At 37.0% G+C, this 23,516-nt stretch overlaps 1 protein-coding gene across 6 annotated transcripts in view; it reads right to left on the bottom strand.

Moving 5' to 3' along the window:
- LOC101244688 (uncharacterized) overlaps positions 1–23,174 on the bottom strand; it is a 41,561-nt gene extending 18,387 nt beyond the window's left edge. The window contains exons 1-16 of one of the 6 annotated variants that reach the window (XM_069288130.1): positions 22,931–23,174; positions 22,584–22,693; positions 17,051–17,209; positions 16,562–16,627; positions 16,334–16,423; positions 15,885–16,187; positions 15,697–15,794; positions 13,279–13,314; positions 12,935–13,055; positions 12,579–12,815; positions 5,759–5,854; positions 5,575–5,613; positions 5,355–5,393; positions 5,146–5,280; positions 3,588–3,949; positions 3,238–3,331 (exon numbers count right to left, since the gene is read on the bottom strand). In XM_069288130.1, coding sequence (XP_069144231.1) covers positions 3,238–3,331; positions 3,588–3,949; positions 5,146–5,280; positions 5,355–5,393; positions 5,575–5,613; positions 5,759–5,854; positions 12,579–12,815; positions 12,935–13,055; positions 13,279–13,314; positions 15,697–15,794; positions 15,885–16,187; positions 16,334–16,423; positions 16,562–16,627; positions 17,051–17,209; positions 22,584–22,682 — 1,974 coding nt within the window. In that variant the 5' untranslated portion in view covers positions 22,683–22,693; positions 22,931–23,174. Of the gene's footprint in view, positions 1–407; positions 653–3,237; positions 3,332–3,587; positions 3,950–5,145; positions 5,281–5,354; positions 5,394–5,574; positions 5,614–5,758; positions 5,855–12,578; positions 12,816–12,934; positions 13,056–13,278; positions 13,315–15,696; positions 15,795–15,884; positions 16,188–16,333; positions 16,424–16,561; positions 16,628–17,050; positions 17,210–20,017; positions 20,362–22,583; positions 22,694–22,926 lie in introns of those variants that run through there. The other 5 variants (XM_026032504.2, XR_003247755.2, XM_019215282.3 and 2 more) reach the window with 5 other exon arrangements.
- Positions 23,175–23,516: the final 342 nt, after the last annotated feature.

Here is a 23,516-nt window from a genome sequence, read left to right as displayed (position 1 = left end):
GTCGTTTTAACTTGGGAAACACACTCGTGCTACATTTTCATGTAGTACTAGTTCATTTAGAGTCTATTTTTTCATTAATTCTTTCTAATATTTGGGGTCGTAGTATAGTCAGTTCCACCTTAGAATTTCATAATTTTGTTAGTTTCATTGATAATTATTCGAGATGCACTTGGGTTTTCTTAATAAAAGATCGTTCTGAGTTATTTTCTATATTCAAAGGTTTTTTTTGCTAAAATACAAAATCAGTTTGGTGTTTCTATTCGTACTTCCATAGTGATAATGCCTTGGAATACTTTTTTTAGAAGGTAACAGTCTTGTATTATAATCCAAAAAATCAAACCTGCCACAACTTGTTACAGGTTTATTAATTATAAATGAGTATTAGGAAGATCTTCAATCCTAAATAAACAAAAATTACAAGGTGGTGCCCAAAGCATTCATTACTGATTGTAGATTGTCCATATACTCCTGTTTACACCATAAATGAAATAAAACCAAGCAATTCATCTTCATGTTCTTGATGTTGTTACTTTTGTTTTGGAAGCATTTGAGGTTCCTCTCTTTCCATATAGACCACCAGATACAAGGGGGCTGATTTCCATCTTTCTTTGTGACCAGAAATATAGACGAAGCTACTCCATATCTTCAGGGCCTGAACAATATTTTTTGGCATCACCCAAAGTAGGTCCTTCAAATTGATGAAAATGCTCCACAAAATATTAGTGGTCCTATAGTGAAGAAAGAGCTGGTTGACTATTTCAGCCTCTTCTCCACACAGGAAACACCTAGGACTCAGTTGGATACCCCTTTTCATGAGGTTCTCCTGAGTCAAGTAGGCAATTGGAGGGAGTCTTGGTGTGTCTTAATATGAAATGTATGAATGGATCATTATGTGAAGTAAATGAAATTGTGACTTAATGTCTGAAGTTAAATAAGCATTTTAAAGTTATGCCTTGTATGATAAAGTTTATGAATGATGAATGTGGTCTGCTTAATCTAAGGGAACCCTCAAAGAGCACTTGGTGGAGGTAGTAGTATGGGATACTACTTTCACATTGAACTTGTGTAATTTGGGAGTTGCCTTGGAGAAGGGCAGTTATGTGAAGTCCTTAAATGTAAGCATGTTTCTCTAGTGTCTTTGTTATAGAATGTGGACTTGTTACCCGTGCGAAGTAAGCTTATGATCGGTAGTCTTGAGGATCACTTAGGTGTGCATTGAAGGGATTGTATAGGCAATTCCTTCATGTCTTACCTTAGTGAGCCTTAGGATATCTTGGTTAGGGAAACTTCTAGGGAAATGAGTTTACTATGAGTTGATATGAAATGGGTTCTATTCTAAATTTATGGAAGTTTTACTTTCTATGTCAAATGATGATTCATCTGTTTTACTACTATATTCATGAACTTTTTACCAAATTCGCATGAGAGCTTTATTTCTACTAAAATGTCCTCTTTTACATGTGTTTTTGCATAATGTCATACTTAGTACAATGTTTGTACTAACCCCATACTTTTCTATACTCTATAAGTATAGGTTGGAAGCAAGTGGAAGTTTAGAAGGCAAAGCTTCTCAAGACTCGTTATGTCCTCATATATTTGAGGGCATAGTCTATATTTCTTTAGTTTCTTTTACTAAGACTTGTATAAGACTTATTGTGTATTTTCTTTCAATGTAAAAGGTCGTGTCCCTAAGATATTTAAGATGTGCGTTTAAGTTGGCTTGTGACAACGAAACGTACTCCTTAGTATTTTATAAAAGATATTTCCTTACTATTATAATTGTTGTGAAAGTTTTAAATCTGCACTACTTTTCATATCTTATGTAATGAACGATAGTTATGAGGCTTGTACAAGACCCCGAAGGATCAAGTACGCCTTGTGACGACTCAAGAATCTCCCTTCTTCTAAGGTGTACTTGCGGGTCGTGACAAGAAGAATGTCCGTTCTTATGGGAATAGACAAGATTAGAAATAATCACATCAAACAGATGGTATCTCATAGAGGATAATTGAAAGAACCTAGTATGGATTAATCTTTCCTACATAGACATCATACGCAAAGCTCCATAGTTGCAAGATTACGACAACTGAAGGTGCTAAAATAGGATGAGGTACACTTATAATCACTTGGAGAGAAATTGCCACAAAAAAATTTATCTAAATTGGAACAAACGTACACTTAGCAAAAAAAGAACATAACTAAAGCAAAGAATCTATATGAGCAAATATCAACTAACAAGAGTTAAAGCTTATGTGATTTTCACTTACACTGGTGTTTACCAAGATTCTATTATTTCTGCTTAAATACTTGTACATTAGTCTAGGAACAAGAGTACCATTTCGGGTACCTCTAGACTTAGAGGACTCCAAGTTATCTTAAAAACATATATCATCAAGTACTGGAAAGAAAAGTCACAGTAAAGCAGAATAGATGCAAAGGATTCATATAGCTTGGGCATGAGATATAAGTGACACTCCCTCCATCCTAATTTATGTGGGGCAAAATGTTTGACGGGGTATGGATTTTAAGAAGAAAAAGATTTTTGAAACTCGTTCTAAAACAAGCCATAAACATTTGACTGACTTCAGAATACGTAACTATCCAAGCAGAAATAAAAAACCACTTCATGTATCCATTTGATGACACTCCCCCAGTTTGGACATATTAACCATGTTCCTGAAGATTAGCTATATCTTGGCAGCCGCCTGATAGTATCAGGATAATTTACACATCATACTTTAAGTTTTAGCAAGTTATGGTACCATAAGAACAACACATTCACATAGATAGGCAATCCTTAGTTAACTGACCGAAGAATCATGGCCTTTGCAGCAGTCTTTTTCAGCTTTTCATTTCGCTATCTGATGCATCGTCAATATTAAATCTCCGAAGACTACTGAGACTATTAGGGTTTTACTTGACATAAAACTAGAGCAACATGGAATCTACATCTCGAGGGATAACCATGGTACAGGTCTAGTACCCAATTAAAATTGAAAAATCCGATTAGGTAACTAGGAGCATAATTTATAGTGATTTCCTTATGATATTTATATTTTGAGTTTTTTCTCGCAAATTATATGTGGTGTTCCAATAGGAGGTGTCCAGGAAAAGGAGAAGTGTAAGTCTCCCACTAGTATGGACTATTAAACAAAGAGTAATTATTAGCCACAAGGACCCTTTATCATCAGGACAATTAAATTGATTCTGCATTACTATCAAACTAAAGATACTTACTTTGTGAATTCTTAATATGCGAGGTGCACTCAGTTTGCCTTGGGTAAGGATCTGGACAGTAGAACCCTCACATGGATGAAAATAAAAGCTACATCTGCAAACCATATTATAAGAAAGGGGTTATATCAAAAAGTAATTTATCACAGCCAGAGGGAACACATAAATAGTTATGCTTTTTAAGCATACTTGGCCCAAAAAAATGGAAGAAAATACCGAAATTAGCAACAGATTGCTTCTTCAAAAGTGAGATTGCAACTGCCTAGACTTTATTTAAAACTTAACAACTATATAATTAAAATATGCAATTCAACGATTGTCAAGAAAACAAATATGCAGCTTTGAAGATTTACTTGGTATTTTCCCTGGGAGGCAGACGATTGTTCATCACACAGTCTATAACCCACCAAGGCATGTCCTTCTCATCTTCAGTTCCATCTAAGTCAGTGATCTTTTTCCTCCAAGAGCCACTTTGAGAGCCCTCAGTCATGATGGATGGAGGAGATGCTGAAGAAAATTCAAAGGGATGGAACACCGCAGAATCATTATCAGTGTTGCCGTCTACTTCCACTCTTGAAGTAGTCAAAATCCTTGTAGATACATCTTTTCCAGATGGAACTTCTCCAATGATTGATGATTGAGATCCAAATTTCTGCCTTCTTTCGATTAACCAATGGACCAACAGCCCTTTAAGTGTTTCTCGTGCCAAATTGACCTATAATTTGAACGCACCAGCGAACAAAAAAATCCATCCTCTGTTAAGGTGAATAAATTAAACTTTATTGATATAACTGATAAATCTTAACATTGGTTCAAACACTTATCCATTCCACTTGTAATACAACATGTAAAGCACAGGAAGTGTAGGGGCTCGCACTCACCAGTTCAGTTTTTCGATTTTTCAGTTTGGATAAGTACAAACCAAAACTGTCTTTTCAAGTTTCAGATCAGTTAAAATTTGTTTGGTTGTTCAATTTAAGGTTTCAGTTGGGCTTTTCCAGGTTGTACTTTTCTACAAAAAGAAAGGGCTGAAAGCATATTCTTTTCAGTTTTTACTTGCGACTAAAGGCCTAAACTTGGCTTTCTGACCTTTTTATCAGAAAACGGGCTTAAAATGATACCTCAACTAGTAAAAAAGAAGTTACTATATAGCTTTTTCTTCATTTACTTATTTTTATTTGGTCTACATACGATGAAAGTAGCACTTCATTAAGGAGGACGAAACTAAACTTTAGCAAAAATTGATAAACGCAGAGTCCCTCATTTTGCGATTGTTAGCTACTTGGTTCAAGCCTCACAGAACCCTTTGACCCATTATTCTACTTCTCCTAACAGAGCTATGGCTTTGCAGCAGAAATGACGACTCAGTTTCTCATGCTTTCTTTACTCAGTGTCCTAAATTGCTCCTACTTCTACATTTGGAAACAATTCAATTTAAAGTTCCCGTTTTACTCTTAATAAGAAGCGTTTAACACCACACAAATGTAATGGAATAATACCACATGTTACTTAAGTTTTACAGTCACACAAATATTATAGTATCTTTAAGACTAAGATCTCAACTTTCAAAAATCTACTTTTCTTTTTTAGAATTTATGTCCAGTCAAATAGGTTCACATAAATTGGAACAAAGGCATAAACGCCGACTATCCTTTTGTCAAACGACATGAAATTAGACCAAGAAGAATCTTTAATTTGATGCGGACTAATTGATCAAGAGGAGTGAAATGATGTATCCGTCCCTATTGGACCTTCATCTTTCCCAGTCCTTAATAAACAAATTTAATGAAAAAAGAGCTAGATGAGCCTAAATCAGGTAATAAAATGGAGCAAGGTTATCGAATGAAATGTGGAGATGGGACCTGGAACCATACGGTGAACTGTAAGCAAAAGGTTCATAGCAGGAAATACCTTGTCATCTTCAGTTTTCCCAGGGATATTGAGATCGGCAGAGTACATCTCAGCAGAAAAGCATTGTGGATTATTCAAATGTACAGACAAGCATCCGAGCCTAGTGTCCACAGTAAACCATGCAGGGATGCTTACCTGAACAAGCAAAAGGTATCAGAAAAAACTCATTGAAAAGAAGGAGAATTGCTACAATGGTTCTACTTCCTTACCATCTCAAATAATTCTTCTTTTTTCTTGTCAAATGAAACCTACACCAAAAATAATCAGGTAAAAAAAACATGGTAAAAATACACATTATAAAGTAGGCCACAAAAGAAAATAAAATTTTAAAAGAAGAAGAGGAATATCATCATCATTTCAGAAAAATAAGAATGTATCCTCCACACATGCCATTGTTGCTAAAATGATCTCAAAACATTTCATTCTAACCTCTCCGTAATTTTGAGTTACAGTCCCTCTTGTGACCTCCTACAACTCAACTGTATCAGCAGTATCCTTTCAAAGGAACAATCCAATATCAGTTTATAAAATCATACTTCTCTGAATATAATAGAACCTCATTAAGAATAGTACGCCATTAGCCACACAATTTAATGCAAAAGTATCATTTTACCTTGGTTAGGACATGTCTTCTGTTGTTTAAAATTTCACGCTGCACAATTCCTGGAGTTCCGTAAATGCTAAAGGAAGGTTCTTTAAAGATAGGTACCTGCAAAAATATCCAATTCTCAACTTTCTAAAGATTAATTTATTATCTTTAGAAAGGAAGAATGGCTAATAATGATGGAGCACACATTGAAAATGAATAGTCAACTTCTAATCTGACTACAAACTTCTGATCTGCATAAGAAAAGAGCAATTGCATGTATTATGCACCATGTATCTATCAATAATCATAATCATAATAATCTAATACAAAGCAAAAGCTGTGGACGCAAAAAATGGACACGTGGCCACAAATCTGCCCCTTTATGTTGATGAAAATCAGCCAAAGTTTCACCGTCTCCTTACAGTGTAAGAATAAATTATTTATTGTCTCTGCCTCACATTCACAAAAAAAGCATCTGGAGCACAACTGGAGGCCCCTCTTCATACGGTTATCCTGAATGAGAACAGATTGTTTTGCTAAAAGCCAAGTAAAATTGGCCACATTGAAGAGCACCTTAACTTTCCAGATCATTTTCCTTGGACCAGTAGCTTGGTTGAGTGTGTCCCCGCAGTGAATTTTTGCAAGCTGGTCAAAGAAGGGGAGCCAAGGAGTGAATCAAAAAGTAGGGGGAGGAAACTAATCACCCACTTATAAGGAAGATCAATATCCTATCATGGAATGTGATGGGGCTTAACATGGAGGACAATAGAAATTGGTGAGAAGCAGATTACAACAAGGGGGAGCAGAAATTATTGTTTTGGTGGTGACAAAATTAAAGGGCAGTAGAAGATCATATTCAACAGTTAGGGGGTAATAGATGGATGGGAGAAATTTCGATGGAGGAATTAGGTGGTAAAGGGGGCATAATTATTATGTGGGATAAAAGGTCTTGGAAGGGGGAGATGGTGGAGAGTGGAAATCAGATGATCACTTGAAAGTTGAGTGGCATTAATGTAGATCTCACTTGGATTCTTACATTAGTATATGCTTCAAGTTATAGAATGAAAGGTATGAGTTATAGGAAGAGTTAGGTGCATTGCAGAGCTTTCGTGAAGGCTTTATTAAAAAAAAAAAAAAAAAAGAGTTTTGTGAAGGACCATTCCCTTCAGAAAAGACAAATTGTACTAGACTTTTAGGAGCAACGACAGACTTCTCTAGCTGTATCAATGAACTAGAGCTAGTAGGCCCCCCTTTATTTAGGCGATCTTACACTTGAAGAGAAGAGTCAAATCATAGAAATGCATCAAGGATTGAAAGATTCATGCATTCATTTCCTCGGGATGAATTGTTTAATCAAATAAGATAGAGTTCCTTGACTAGTTTGGGTTCTGACCAGAATCCGATTTTGTTGTCATGTGGGGATGAGGTCTTCAAGAGATCATATTTCAAGTTTGAAAAATGGTGACAGAATGTTGAGAGGTTCAAATCCAAAGTACCAAGACTGGTGGAATTTTTTAATGTGACAGGAAGAGCAGACTTTAAGTTAGCAACAAAATTGGAGGCTTTTGAAAGCAAACGCAAAGATTGGAGCAAGGAGAATAAAGATAACTAGAGGGCTAGAAATGATCAACTTCTGGAGCAAATTGGAACTTCGGAAATCATACAAGAGGCCAGATCTCTTGTTATGGTCCCCGATTATGGATCTGGTTATGGGGTGCTGCAATATTAAATATAATGTTTTCTTCCTACGACCTACGGTGTTGGTTCATTAAGAGAGAACCTGCGATCTCTTGAATTTGAAGTACTCAAAAACTTGAATAATTTTAGATACAATACTTATAAAATAACTACCCCTAAAAACTAGGACATGACTTCCTAACTTAACTGTAATTACAAGACTGCACTATTACAGGAAAATAACTGCATTATTTAAGGAAAATAACTAAAGAGAAAACAATGCAGTAAACTATTGGATAACTAAGGAGTGATAACACCTCTTACTGATGATGAGTTAATGATGAAAGCACAATGTGCCATGGAGTGTGAAGAAACAGCTAGAAATGAAGAAATCCATTGGATACAGAGACCTAGATTTCAGTGGATCAAAGAGGGTGACAAGAACACAAAGTAACAGAATGGCCGCTGCGTGTATGTAATGACCCTTCATGTAATTTTTGCCTTAATGCTTTCTTTATGTCGTTTAGAGCTTTTCTATAGACACCCCCAAGTCATTTATGACTTGTTGGCACTGACAGTTCGGTCGCCTAGTTGTTTGTTTGAATTTTGTGCAACTTTCCATGTTTTAGATGCCTTGAAGCTTGAAAAGTGAGTTTTAGTCAGTTCGTCAAGCAAATGACCTCAAAATGGAATTCTGAGAGTTTCATCAGCTCCGAAATCGCCAAATTAGGCTAGTATCCCGGTTTTCAAAAGTATCGAGGTACGAGTCAGGACAATCAGGCATTTTAGCCATTGAAATTTGGCATAAGGTTGACTTTGGTCAACAATCTTGGAAAATGCGCTCGGATAAAAATTTCGTCAGCACGATTAGCTTCGGAATGTTGAGTTTGGTCTAGAACGACCTTTTGTTCGACTCCCGAGGCCTCCGGACTCATTCGAGCCCCCCGGTGGATTTTGGTTAAAAATGGCCTTTGGAAGTGAGACCCATTTTTTATTGAGATGACCTCTAATGGAAATTTCAACTGCGTCTTTGAGTCTGGAATGTCGATTTTAGTAGGGTACAATATCTATTTTGTTTTTATCGGGTTCCGAACAAATTTGGAGCACCCCGTCGGAGACTTTGAAGAAATTAGCCAAAGCTGAAATCTTGTGCAGCTCTACAGCGACCAGGTTTTGGCTTTAACAACCAGTTTTTTGGTGCTTTTTAGTGACCAGGTTCGCCTTTTTAAAACCCCAAAATTCAGCCTTTATCCCTCATATTAAAGGCGTGATATCTTGAGCTATAGAGCTTCAATTTGGGGGATTCAAAGGCTAAGTTGTGAGATTTTTCAAGGATAAACACATTTGTGAGCTCGGAAGCTGCTTTGGGACCTTCAAATTAAATTTTCATTTTCACCAGCTGGTCATGGCTACTTTGTGAACTCAAATTGTGGGATATTTTGGGACTTGATTTCTCCCTCATTCTAAGTCCGAATTTGATTATTCTAGTGGGTATTTTGAGTGGTTTTTCGAGGAGAACGTTGTGGTGTTGTCGGAACTCACTGTAGACCACCTTTTCTGGTAAATTGACTGATTCAGCCTCTGTCCAATTTCTACTTCATGAGAAAATTCGGGTTTTGGTTGCATGTTGACATTGTGTTATTTCAAGGCCCCGAATTGTGTCCCATTTTGGAACACAAGTTCGGGGAAGTGTTTAAGAACCTATTTTGGGGGTTGATTCCGAAACATTCAAAGCGAGTCCTACTTTTCCCGTTTGACCCCAAAATTGGTCCATCCCTGTTTCTTGCGATATTAGTGTCTACGCGACGATAATAATGTTGTGACTCTATTTTTTATAGTGTTACAGCATTTCGAGGCCGTTCGAAACGGAAAAGCACCGGGGGAGTGATTTTTGGAGCGCGCGTGATGTGCCTACAGGCAGGCTACGTTTTCTATTAAATTGAACTTGAACATGTGAATGCATGTTGACTATTTGGGATTTGGGTTGGGTAGTTATTGAATCATGCACAGGTGTTTAGAAATCATGTTTTCGGCCTATTTCGGGAATTATCGGGTAGCTGTGAGCATGTTTTGTGTTATTAATTGACTCTCTTTGCTTTGTGGAGTACTTGTATGCTTGATTACTGTTTATTTGAAGTATGTTGGGCCTTAGTTTAGGTTTGACTAGGGCTTGCTTTAGAAATACATGATCCGGAATCGGTAGGACTTAGTTTTGCCCCGACGACGCTAGACCGGCTTAAATCCTTGTAGACTGGTGTAGATGACCTGAGTCTGTTAGTTTGGGCCTTAGCTATGCGATGAGCTTGCTCCGGCGATAGTTATCCTTCTTCAATGTTACGGCTTCACGAGTTACGTCGGTGACGAGTTCCGCTCCACAATTCGAAGTTGATTTTTGATCGGTTCCAAGGACTTACATTGATATGCTAAGTGTGGATGGCGTTCCACGGGTATTTATGATTATGGATAGATAGACTCTTTCAATAGCTATATTGGCACCTTTGTCGGGAATCCGGATGCAAGGCCCAGCCTCGACTACATTGATAATTTTCGAGGAGCATCCAATTCAAGGTCCAGCCTTGATCATCTGCATACTTATGTAGAGAATCTGGTTCAAGGTCCGAGCACCAGTAGTCAGCGTTTATCGAGTTTGGAGCAGTCTGATCTAGAGACGGGGGGTGAGCACACAACGTTTTGTACTATTTCAGTCTCCATTTGTATATATATAGACTTCTCTTTTACCTTTCAGGATAATTCAATTTTTGTGGTCCACTTTTGGGAATCGTACTCGCTTTATTGGAGCTCTGTACTAGTGACTTCTAGGTTCTGGAAGGGATCTTTATTTGTATATATGTTTTAGTTTGCTTTCGCATATTTATATCGTTAAATTAAATTTTGTCTACACTTGTTTAGTTTCTACCCTAAGACCCATTAGATGTTCCGTGTTATGGGTTGGCTTACCTACTGGTGGAACATCATGACTCGAGAAGTTGGGTCGTGGCAATGTAAGAGAATCAACACTATAGATTCTTTGATGATCGATGGGATTATGCCTTCTGATTCTATGGAGTTAAGAGGTCCATTGTAGATTTCTATCAAAATCTTTACAAAGAATCTGAAAGTTGGCTCCAAATTTGAATGTTTTTTATGTCCAAACTATTACTATGGAGGAGCAACAATGGCTTACAAGAAGGTCTGAAGAGGAAGAGGAGTTAGAAGGGATCAAAATGTGTACAGCAGACAAGGCACCTGGCCCGAATGGTTACACAATGATTTATTTTTCGAACTTCTGGGAAACAATAAAGGGGGACATACTGCTGACCTTCCACAATTTCCACACTCATCAGAAATTTGAAAAATGTTTTTATGCTACATTTGTAGCTTTGATTACAAAAAAGGTGGGGGCAAACGATCTAATTATGGCATTATGCTACAGAAACCATATATAAGAAAGTAGTCACCGAAAAGATACACGGTGACCCAACTTTTGCTAACATAATTGTTGGCCAAACGGATTGTATATATGGGTAATAGTCATCCGCCAACAGCGGAAGCTCTTTGATTTTCTATGAAGATCGTAGAGGCTTTGATACTATGTGAAAAATATTAAAAAAGAATTTTATTCAATTGTGTTGTGTATCTACATTACTACTGATAGACCCTATTTTTAGACACTGCAATATAATCCTTTATCAAATAGCAACCTACAAACTATTTTTGTTCGTGTTACTATTCATATTCCTATTCTTATTACTTTTACTATTCATGTTCCTATTCTTATTCCAATTTCTATTCTAAGTAGGACTATATACCTATTCCAATTCTAAGTGTTATCACGCATAATGATGATGAGGAAATCACCAAATTAAAACATCACCTTTTCCGGCACTTTCAGACTAAGGATCTTGGTCGATTGAGGTAGTTCTTGGGCATCGAGGTTGCTCCACCCAAATAAGGATTTGTCATTTCAGAAAGGAAGTATGCACTTAATATTCTTGAATAGACAGGAATGACAAATGTAGGCCTATAGATTCTCTAATGGATTCAAATGTTAAGTGCCTACCAGGTTAGGGGGAGCCTCTTACCGATCCTAGAAGATGGAGGAGGTTGGTAGGAAAGTTGAATTTTCTCACACTGAATCAAACCGAAATTACTTTTCTAGTTAGTGTTGTAAGTCAGTTCTTCAATTCTCCTAGTGACAGTCATTCCAATGTCGTTATTCGCATTCATTGTACATAAAATTTGCTCTAGAGAAAAGACTACTCTATGAAAACGGAGAACTGAGAACATGAGAAGATCATTGGATATTCAGATGCAAACTTGGCACGGTCACACACTGACAGAAGATCCACTTCTGGATATTATTCTCTAGTTGGGGAAAATTTGGTGTTTTGGAAAGTAAGAAACAAAATGTGGTTGCTAGATCTAGTGCAGAAGCTGACTATTGAGCTATGGCAATGGCAACATGTGAACTCATATGGATCAAACAACTATTAAAGGAGTTGAAAGTTGGAGATACTGAAGGAATGGAACCTGCATGTGATAATGAATTTGCACTTCACATTGCATTTGATCAGATGTTTCATGAGATAACCAAACACATACAGATTGATTATCATTTTGTTAGAGAAAGAGTACTATGGGGAGACACCGTCAAAAGGTTCGTGGGGTCATGTGATAAGTTCGCAGACATATTTACGGAGTCCCTAACCGGTCCAAGAACAAGTTATATATGTAACAAGATTGGCACATATAATATGTATGCACCAGCTTGAGTGGGAGTATTAGAATCCTGGGAATATTCTATAGCATGTGTAACGATAGTAGGTAGCTTGATTTACTCTAGATTTAAGTAGGTATTCGTTTCCTTTCCTCTTTTTTCGGACAAGTAAATCTAGTTATTTAAACCCCAATAGCTTGTGGGAACAATCAAGCTTAATTTTCTCTAAAACTCTTTTTTTCTCACATAAACAATCGACAATAAAATATTTTAAGGTGTCCTTATTTAACAGGCTCCAGTTTCCAAGTCTCATAAGCTCAATTTATCATAATGTCCATGCAGAAAACAGAAACTATTTTGAACCCATGACTGCAATTGCACATGTATTCAGGCATGTCTGTTGTAACCTCAAGAAAGATATTATATAAAGATATGTTGGAGTTAGCTCACAGGTGTAGATCCCTCTATTGAAACCCTTGCCCTGGAAAACGACAAGTTTCCAGCTAAGAACGAACCCCCTCTTTCGAAAACTTTATGGAGATTATGCACTTCTGCTGGCCACTTATGTAATGAAGAATCTGTTGTGGCCACCCACATGCTATCACCATGTAATGCTAACTGCAAAATAGGGTGATCCTTTGTACAAAGCAAGACACTTTCCCTTGTTGCCAAATCTGTTAAGTACAACTGCAAGTACAAGCATTTTTTCGTCAAGAGGATGATTCAGTAAGCATAGAAGTCTAAGAAGTTGGGAAAAGAAATCAGCAAGAGAAAGCATGTTCGATAAGTTGTAAGAGTCCACTTACAGAGAGATCTCTTCCTCCACTATAAACATGACTAAATGTTGGAGTGCTAGCAAGTGCCCATACAGAGTCAGTATGCACAGCATACGAATGCACACACCTCTGCTGACCCAGATCCCATAATCTAATCATTAGAGGCAAAGTAAAGTTCAACGCTGATATAAAAAAAAATGTGCCAATAACACTTGCAAGATTTGGACAGCAATGAGTGACTGACTACTCCTAATAAATATGATTGAATATAATGAAGCCAGGCATTTTTTATTGCATGTTTCTCTTCAACTTGGCAATACTTAAAGATTCAACTACCCTCCACCCACCCCTAGTATGATACAAGCACTCCTTACCTAATCATGGAATCAGAGGAGCCAGACAAGCAGAACCTACAAAAATACAGGATAAGGACATCATTTAAAAGAACCCAAAAAATCACATTTACAAAATACAGCAAGAGTTAAAGCTCAATCTTCATAAGCAATAGTGAACTGTCAAAAACCAACAAGTGTGGGAACTCAAAACCAAGAAGAAACATCTAATAACCCACATGAGACAAATGACAATATTACTTTCTCGGGGCTTAGGTGAAAACAAAAAAACATTTGCTCTCTATCAAAAGACAATGATTAAAAAATGAGAACTATGCTTCTACTTTTGTTGGACAAACAGAAAACAGAAAACAGAAAAACAATTTGGCACATGCATCAAAATAAATCTCTCACTAGGCAACATAGTACATATACAATGTTTCCCAACTAAAACAAGAATAAAATACATCCAGAGCCAAACTGATTAATTGCTTGTCTTAATTGAACATAAAAAGGGCAAAAGAAACATATATTCTCTCCGTTTTAATGTAAGTGTCTTAGTTTGATTAGGAACGGAGTTTAAGGAAAAAAAGGAGAACTTTTTAATCTTGTTGTTTTGAATTAAAAATAAGTGTATTTGCCATAGTGCCTTTGAATCTTGTGGTCTTAACAAAACATGTAGAATTTACCCTCTGGGGTGGCCCAGTGGTTTGAGCTTGGGACTTCCATGTTGGAGATCTCAAGTTCGAAACCCCTTGCCAGCGAAAGCAAGGGGTTTGCCTTCTGGGTCGAGCTCGTCGCACCAGGCTTGCCTGGTGCGGGTTACCTCTCCTATGTGGTTTGCGAGCTATTGTCATAGGAGCGGGGTTTTACCCTGTGTGCACCCAAAAGGGTAGCGGCTGCGGGTTTCCCTTGTCGTAAAAAAAACATGTAGAATTTTGGAATTAGGGCCATAAAATATAGAAAGAGACAATATTTTTAAAGAGATTAAAAAGAAAAGTAAGACACTTCAATTGAAACACATGTGGTAGTAGTTACATAAATGTGGACTACAAGTGTAACGTCAAATTTTCTTTTTGCTCCACAACATCAAATTTTCTTTCTCATATAAAATGACCTAAATGGTCCTTAACATATAGGTATTCGTCCTTTATTTTGGTGCTTAATGTATTTCACTTGATCGAAATGGTCCATAATGTACAAGAAGGTGTTCATTTTAGTCCTTAATGTAATTCACTTGATTGAAATGGTCCTTAATGTAACAAAAGATGTTCAATTTGGTCCTTTACCCTAAATCTAACAAACTTATTTTTAAAAAAAGTATTAAATTTAACTAAGGACCCTATGTGGCTAACAAAAATCAACATTGTTGCCTTCTTTGTTATTTCTAAAGAAAAAGCTCCAAAAAACTAAACAACATTTTCTCTGTTTCTCCCACAAAATTTACTATTCTCCATTTTCTAAAATATTATTTCACTGAGCACCGATTCTATTTTTAGCAAGAGAATATATTATTTTTTTGTTGGAGAAATTAGAGATAATAGTGTTAGATTTCACGAAGTTCTCTTTGGAGCTAACAAAGAAGACAGCAATGATGGATTTTATCAGACACATAAGGTCCATACTAAACTCTATTTTTATTATTTTTTGATAAATATGTTAGATTTATAGGGTAAAAGACCAAAATGAACACATTTTGTTATACATTAAGGATCATTTCAATTAAGTGAAATACATTAAGGATAAAAATGAACACCTTTCTCATACATTAAGGACCATATCAATCAAGTGACATTCATTGAGGACCAAAATAAAGCATTACCCAAACATTAAAGACCATTTTGGTCATTTTGTCCCATGCATTTCCTAATGTCAGCACCGAGACATACTTCATCCATCCCCACCATAAACATCTAGCAATCATATTTGTCAATGTTTCCATTTCGCACAAGGGTCGCCTCGCTTTGAAGCGTGCTTTTCACAACACTGGACGCAAAAGATCCGGCTCCCATCCCTATCTATATATGTGTGTGTGCGCGCGCGCGAGAGTGTGTGTGTTGTGTTCTTTAAGACAAAAGCTATGGGTGAAGGCGCACATGCCTTAGCACATTGACGCCTACACTAAAGAGCCAACTGAGCATAAAATCAAGACACACGCTATCTGAGCTTCAGCGACCTTCAAGGCTTAAGTGTGCTTTAAGCATGCCCTAAAAACACTATCTGCCACCCCCGTAAGCTAGAGGAAATGAACAAACATTTGTTCCTCTTTATATTGCTGGAGTGTCAAGTAACATGCATCAACGATACTTGGCTAAACCTATGTATCCAAATCCGTCTTCCACCATTCTTATCGGAGTATATATCAACTATGCATCATAGTTGAAGCCAAATGCTTCTAGCTGAATAACAATTGCAATCCGAGCCAAAAATATCTTTAAGGCATCATTTTTCCCAGCATACCTGCCAGTAGAATCAAGAAGTAGCGCCCTAATATTATCTGTATGACCTTTTAGCTTCATGGTCTTCGAACCAGTTCTTGGATCCCACACTCGCACAACCTTAAAGAAACTCAGAAAGTAGTTATTGCTACAACTCCTTTGGTAATATAAGAACAGTACATTTTGAAAGATAAAAAACTAACCTAATACCTTCTCAGTTCCACCAGAAACAAGAAGGGATCCACTGTCATTCATTGCCAATGCATATACTGACTCCTTATGGCCTTTCGCAGACACAGGAATATATCCTTGGGACTTGGTGTGCAAGGAAATGGTGTTGCTCGAACTATTAGGGTGGACGCTTGTAATGGATACTGAACTTCCTGCACCACTGACACCATTTGAACAGTTTTCCGCAGTTGCATCACTTGACTTAGATGTTGGGGAAAGTGCACCTTCAAGGTCCCATATGTAAACCTCACCACCAAGGCCAGCAGATGCAACAACATTGCTCTGTCATTAATGATAATGAAATGGATCAGAAAGTAGACTTAATTAAATCCACATTCAGCCTGAATATTCAAGTACCAGCTTCAATTGAAGTTAATGATTCACTACAGTATTTATGATGCCAACAAAGTCTTGCAGAAGAATTTTACATTTTTTTCTGCTGAAGCAAGGCAAGTGACATAATCAGAGTGTTGACCAAGAGTCCTGGTACAAGATCCCTCAGATAAGCCATTCCATACCTGATAATCCAACAGAAATTTCCCAACATCAAAAGGAAAAAATTTCAGAAAACAAGTTGCGTAATGAGAAGTAATAGAAATGTGTGTAAGAAATTGTGAGCAGATAGGAATACCAAATTTAGAGGCGAACATAAATACCTTGACAGTGGTGTCTGAGGAGCAGGAAACCAATGTGTTATTGCCTGTAAGAACAGTGTCATTTACCTGCACAACACGAATCACAACACAACTTCTAAGTTATACATTAGAAACATAACAAACAAAATATGAAAACAGCCAGTTACACAACAAAAGATATAGCACATGGATGACAGGTCAAAAGCACATCCAGGCATATCCTAGAGAGCAAGAAGTTTTCATCAAACAAACTAAATTTCATTCTAAGAAGGGCCACTTCATGAAGTATCTGAAAATAGAATTTGGTGGCCTTCATTTGAGAAATAGGACAAACAAAAAGAAAAAAGAAACCATCTGGTACAGCCGGATCAAAGTCAACTGATTCTTATGTACCATATGGTGGATATGACTTTATCTAGTAGATGCCCTTAAACTGATGCTAGTGCAGTGGGATTCAAAAGGCTACGACAATACAAGACCTAGCGAGGAAAAAGAGAATTTGAACAGTACCCAATCAATATGGGATTCAAATGTAGCACAGCAGGTGGCACCATCTTCAGCCAATGCCCATCTCTTTAAAGTCCCATCTCTACTCCCGGTAAATAGGTACTCAGACCCACCAGGTGAGGACGACTTCAACAAAGCCAAGCAATTTACACCAGCACAATGCTGAGACAGAAATAAAAAGAAAGAACAGTAAGCAATCACTCAAAAGAGTATTAAAAATGAACGACCTAAAAGAACTTGTTCATGATTCACAATTACCAGAGATAACAGCTAGAAAGACGCAAAATTCATATAGTTTGCCAGATATGCTAGAAAAACGCAAAATTCATCTAATTTGCCAGATATAACCATAAAGGATGAACTAGCCAGAATTTCTCAAGGAAATGTGAACAATCTTCAAGAAAACAGGTTGACAAAACAGCATATATTTCAGAGACGCTACATCTTTGGTAAAGTTCAAAGTACCTCTTCATAAACAGAAACTTCAAATGTGAAATATCACTAAATAATATTTGGTTCATTTTGTTCAAGAATCTTCATCCCCTCACGCAATGATATTTTAGTACAACAAAAGACGAGATAGACCGAAGAGACAAGGGAGATAAAACAAATGACTACAGTAATTTTCAAGTAGATGCAAGAATAAAAAGGGGAAAGTAAGTCTTTATCCAAGTCACCATAATGATACAAGTTCTATGGAGAAAGCTAAAACTTCACAAATTTGAAGAAAAAAAAAGAGTATTTCTAAGGAGTCCACTCCTTGAATTGTTTCAAGTTTCAACAAGGGCTGCCATTACTCTACCAATATGACTCCTTATCAGGTTGTGCATGGAAGGGAACCGTCATCATTGCATCCACTTATAACTTGCTGATCTTGAAGGCAAATCATGGATGTGGTTTTGGTAGCTAATGAAGCAGACAGAAGCAACGAAAAATGGGAATTTCTTCGCAAACTTGACATAGAGAAGCCTGTGACCATGTCAATTGGTCCTACCTATTGGGAGTGCTAAATAGGATGGGGTTTGGACAAAGGTGGATAAAGTGGGTAAACTTTTGCATATCTACTGTGAGTTTTGGAATTATCATCAATGGCTCACCCACAAGTTCTTCAAGGCACAAAAGGGTCTAAACAAGTCAAGATGACCCTTTGTCATCATTCTTGTTTTTATTAGCGATGGAAGGTCTCAACAGCATGGTAAAAACAGCAAATATGAATGGGTGGTTGGGTGGTTTCAATGTAACAAAAGAAGGAAGGGATAATCCGGAGGAGATTTATTTGCAGTATGCAGATGATAGCCTCATTTTTTGTGATGTAGATGAAGAACAAACAAAATTTCGAGGATGATATTGGCTCTGATTGAAGGGATGTCAGGATTGCACATCAATTGAGGAAAGCGGTTTCATTATTCGATCAATGAGGTCACAACCATGCATTCCCTAAATGCATTTCTTGGAGGAGAGGATTGGTAGTCTGTCAACAAGGTACTTGGGTCTGCCTTTAGGAGCAAACTCAAAGTCTAACGATATCTCGAACAATGTGGTTGAAAAATGTGAGAAGAAATTGGCAAGGTGGAAAAGACAGTACTTATCAGTAGGAGGTAGATAAACCCTCATCACCTACGTGTTAGATTCCTTGCCAACTTATATGATGTCCTTGTTCCCTATACCAACAAAAATCATTAGTAGGCTAGACAGAATCAGGAAGAAGTTTTTTTGGCAAAGAAATAAAGACAGGAAAAGCTACCACTTGGTCAAATGGGAATCTCTTATAATTGATAATTTTGGAGGTTTGAGGATAAAGAATCTGGATACTCATCGTAAGGCGCTCAGAATGAAATGGCTATGGAAGTATGCGATGATAAAGAGACACTATAGGGAAGAGTCATAGAAGCTAAGTATGAGGAAGAAGACATATGGATGACTAAGGAAATTACAACTCCTTATGGAGATAACTTATGGAGATCCATGCTTCTTCAAGATCAAGGTATACAATGGGGCTAAAACTAGGTTCTGGAAAAATGAATGACATGAAGAAGGCAATTTAGAAAGGTTATTTCCAAATATCTACTCAATAGTACTACACCAACAGAATACCATGGCAGAATTATAGACAACAAAGGGATGGAGATTCAACTTCAGAAGGCAATTCAATGATTGGGAAATATCAAGAATGGCAGATTTCATCAACAAGATTGAGCAATTCAGTGGGTTGGGAACAGATGAAGATGAACTATGGTAGAAGGGAGATCAGAAAGGCACATACAAAGTGCGCAAAGCGTACAGGAAAATGAACCACAATCAACAACCAAACAGTTGGCATGGAAGAACATTTGGAAACCAAATACCATAGAAAGTGGCATGTTTATTGTGGCCTTTGGCAAAGGAGGCAATGCTTACCCAAGAGAACCTAATGAAAACACGGATGATTTTAAGCCCCAGGTGCTTCTTGTGTGGGGAGTAGGCAAAATCTGTGAATCATGTATTCCTACATTGTAGAATCACAGGAAAACTATGAAGATTGTTTTTGAACCTCAGAGGAATAGCATGGAGGATGCCTGGGACAATTACAAAGGCCTTAACAAGTTGGGAACAAGCTGGGTTGTTGGCCAAGAATATAGGCAGGTGGAGGATAGTCCCAACAAGCATTTGATGTACAATATGGAAGGAGAGGAATTCTAGGTGTTTCGAGAGCATAGAGAACAGTATGCAACAGATTAAGCTTAATTGCATCTTGCTACTGTTGTTTTTGGTGTAATCAGTTACTTTTAAATGATCCGGTCTCTACCATTGATTTTTTAGACTCATTATAGACATAGGATCATAGAATCATAGATGTAGGTAGTACTTTGTAAATATGGGGCTGCTACAACTCTTGTAAGATTCGGATTCTAACATATATAGAAAAAGTTACCAGTCTCAAAAAAGCAACTCTTGGCCAGTGACCAAATGTTAAAGTTATTGCATTCCAACCTTCTGAAGGCTCAATCCCGCATGAAATCTCAAGCTTTCCAAGTGTCTTGACTTGCCTTTTAGTGTGGGTGATGTTGTTCTACTTTGTATACAACCTGAAATTAGAAGAATCAAGCCTAACAGCCGAATGAGAAGCTTTCTCCTTGATATATTGGTCCGTCTGAATTGTTTGCAAAGTAGGTCATCCAGCCTATGGACTGCAGCTACCTCCATCAGTAAAGTACATCCAATTTTCCAAGTCTCATTGCTTCGCCATGCTCATGGTCATTTGATATTCCATTCCTCAACCTTTACTTCTTTCTGCTGATTTGAAATTTACAGTGGAGACTAAAAAAATTGTTGCACCTTTGGATGAAAGAATCTGGGATTCCAACTCTAGAATTACTCTTTCAATGGCATCATCATACTGCTGAAGAAGCTAGAGGGTGAAGACTGTGAAATACTTGCTGAACAGTTTCTTCCTTCCACTTTGAGGACAAGGCATCTTTTTAGGAAGAGTGATATACTTTAGAAGGAAGCATGAGAGCGGAGATTAAAAATTGGGCAGCTTGACTAAGTCAACTTCTTCATGTGAGATGGAACTTTATTATATGATCTTTTATTGACTACAAAAAGTTAATTTTTCCTTTTTCTCAACCAAGCAGCCAAATCAAGAAGGATCACTTAGTCACATAAAGGCACTGAGTGCTGATCACAACTCAATCCCAAAACAGGTCATGAGACTTGTCCTCTAATGACAGACTCACTTTCAACTAGTTAATATCATCCAACTCTACCACAATGCCAAATACGCATGAACTAAAGATTCATCCTTATACTTTCTACAATAAGCCATATATAAAGTTCAGGGGGGAAAACCTCTTTAGATGACCTAAATAGCAAACCAGTAACTAAGACATAAAGACTTGAACCCAAAGGATGCATATAACCTAAGGCAAACTTGAACATTTTTCAAAAAGTTAAGCCATTATTTTACATTGATTCTATTTTGCTCTTCTTTTTCTTCCTCGAGAGATTGTCCGTCATTCCAACTGAACATAGATAAAACACACAAAGAGATAGAGAAGAAAGAAAAAGTGTGTGTATGTTTGTTTTGTGTTCTGGCAATGAAGTTCCATACCTATAGGTTCCTAGAGGCATGATGCACATTTAATTTTTTTTCACATGAACGATGTTAGACGCTATAAGTAGCACAAGAAAGTTTCTCCAAAGGTTTTGATTCTAGGACAAAGATAGCAAAACGCAGAATGTGTGCGCATATTATGAGTTCAAATCCTAGCTAGGGAACCAAGACTAGTATTCAAATAGAAGAGTAGAGGAGCAAACCCAAACCCCCAAGTGCAAGAAGGAGAAAACAATGAAGAGAGCATAGTAGTTAATAAGAAAGTTGTGTCAAGTCTTCAAGAAAGAAGCAGTAACCGCAACAAAACAATGTGATAATTGAAACACAACAAACAACATATGGTTAGAACTACAAGGATATGACTAGTGAGATTTCACTGGGTATGTTGTTGTTTTAGAGGAGCAACCCACAACTCTATTCCACACTAAGCGCACGTCCTGATATATGAAAGTTGTTAAGAATGTAAAACCTCAAATAAGATACTTCGCCTCGTAGTATCACAACTCATTTAGTGTTTTCAAATGCGTGCTTTAAGCGCACTTAAGCCCTGAAGCGAGGCTCAAAATGTGTTGAGCGCTTCACCTCGCTTTATGTGCATTTTACTGTCATCATTAAGGTTTAAAGCAAACTTTTCCTTGCCAATGAGCCTCTTCTGAAGAAATGACACTAAAAATTGATATTTTTACTTCAATTTTTATTTCTTTTGATAACCGAAAAATTCGTCCAATCAAAGCCTTCTAAACTCGATGGATAATGGGCCCGCCCCTCTACCCTTCTCCACTTAAATACCGGATTACACTTTGCATGGTGTGGGGCTTGAACCTGCGACCTAAGCCACAAATCCTCACCTCTTGCCACTCAAGCTAGGCTTTGGGGGCAATTTGATATTTCACTTTATCCTAATGTTTTTTCAACTTTTTGGTCATGTATTTGCCATACAATGTTTATAATTGTCTTGGACTAAACATATATATTTGTATTTTTTGTCCCTTTGTGCTTTTTACAATTAAAGTCTCCACTTTATTTGTACTTAAAGCCCCAACAGACCTTAGAGATTTTTGTGCTTTTCGCCTTTGATAATATTGGGTCCATCAAATTGAAACAATAAATATCCACAAATTCCAAAAAGAAACTTAAAAGAGATCATCTGGATAACTTTTTGCAAAAAAAAAAGGCACCCAACTTAAATGAGAAAGACAATTGATGATCACATGGGTGATGCTCCAAAAGGCAAAAACAAAAGGCAAGCAAATTAAGGGAAGTATTGACTATTCTACTAACTTCCACTCTGATGAGTTCAGCTACTACTGCAGAGGCATGCTGCTTGAATCTCCAAGAAATGTTGTGATGACAGTATTTTTGAAGAGTAAGAGCACCCAGCAACCAAGAAAGAGAAAACAGATAATAACACAACAGAAGGTGATATAGTAAGACAAGAATGACCTTAGTGTCATGAGCGTCATTTAAGACATAGGTCAACCTCTTCTCTTTCCGAGCCCGCACAGAAGTGGATGTGTTGCCTGCACTAGCTACACGGTGCATTGCAGATATCCCTAAAGAACAAAAGAAGAGAAAAAATGGACAACATCAATAATTTTAATTAAGTTTGTAGCTGAATATATTTCTTAATCAATTAACGTCATAGGATCATCTCAAAGAATTGTGTTCATAATTTGGCCAACATCAATAGATAATAGGATCAATAAGGAGAACGTCTCTATTTAGGTACAAAAAAATAATGGATTGTTGATAAAAGAAGAAGTGAATTGAAGAGCCGGCGATCAACCTACGTCATCAAAAGTACACAGAGCACCGGATTTCAGTCAGCGGAAATCCTCCACTTTCTAAAATTCCATTTATCTTCACCGTTGAGACAGTTGGAAATGAAAGCAGATTAAAGTATTCTGTGTGTGAGAGAGGGGAGGGGTGGTCTTCTTCTTTAGGGCTTCATAGTTTTGGCATTGAAATGATTATCTTTTGGATTTTATTTTATTTTTAAACCATACTTATTTATTTTTTCCATCATTTCAAAAAAGGCAAAATGGTCTGGTATACTTGTTTCAATTTGTATTGTGAACATTTCTACTTAACTATTTGTCATTTGATTCCTTAAGCTTATTTAAAAGGGAAAAGTGTCTCATATACTCCTTAACTTTATCATTTGGAGCTGATATATCTTCGTTATAAAAGTGGCTCATATATATCCATACTTGTAAACAAATGGCTCAAATATACCCTTTTCCTCTAACGGAAATGAAAAAATAATAATTTTAATCTAAATTTTTATTATTTTTTTCTAAAAAATATAATACCATATGAGTAAATTTAATCCTCGTCAAACATATTTTTTTTACTTTTTTTTGCAATGACTAATTT

Source organism: Solanum lycopersicum, chromosome 8 (assembly GCF_036512215.1).
Source record: "Solanum lycopersicum chromosome 8, SLM_r2.1".
NCBI classification, from domain to species: Eukaryota; Viridiplantae; Streptophyta; class Magnoliopsida; order Solanales; family Solanaceae; genus Solanum; species Solanum lycopersicum.
The sequence above is the reverse complement of the archived record's forward strand: the minus strand, read 5'-3'. Positions and strand labels throughout refer to the sequence as shown.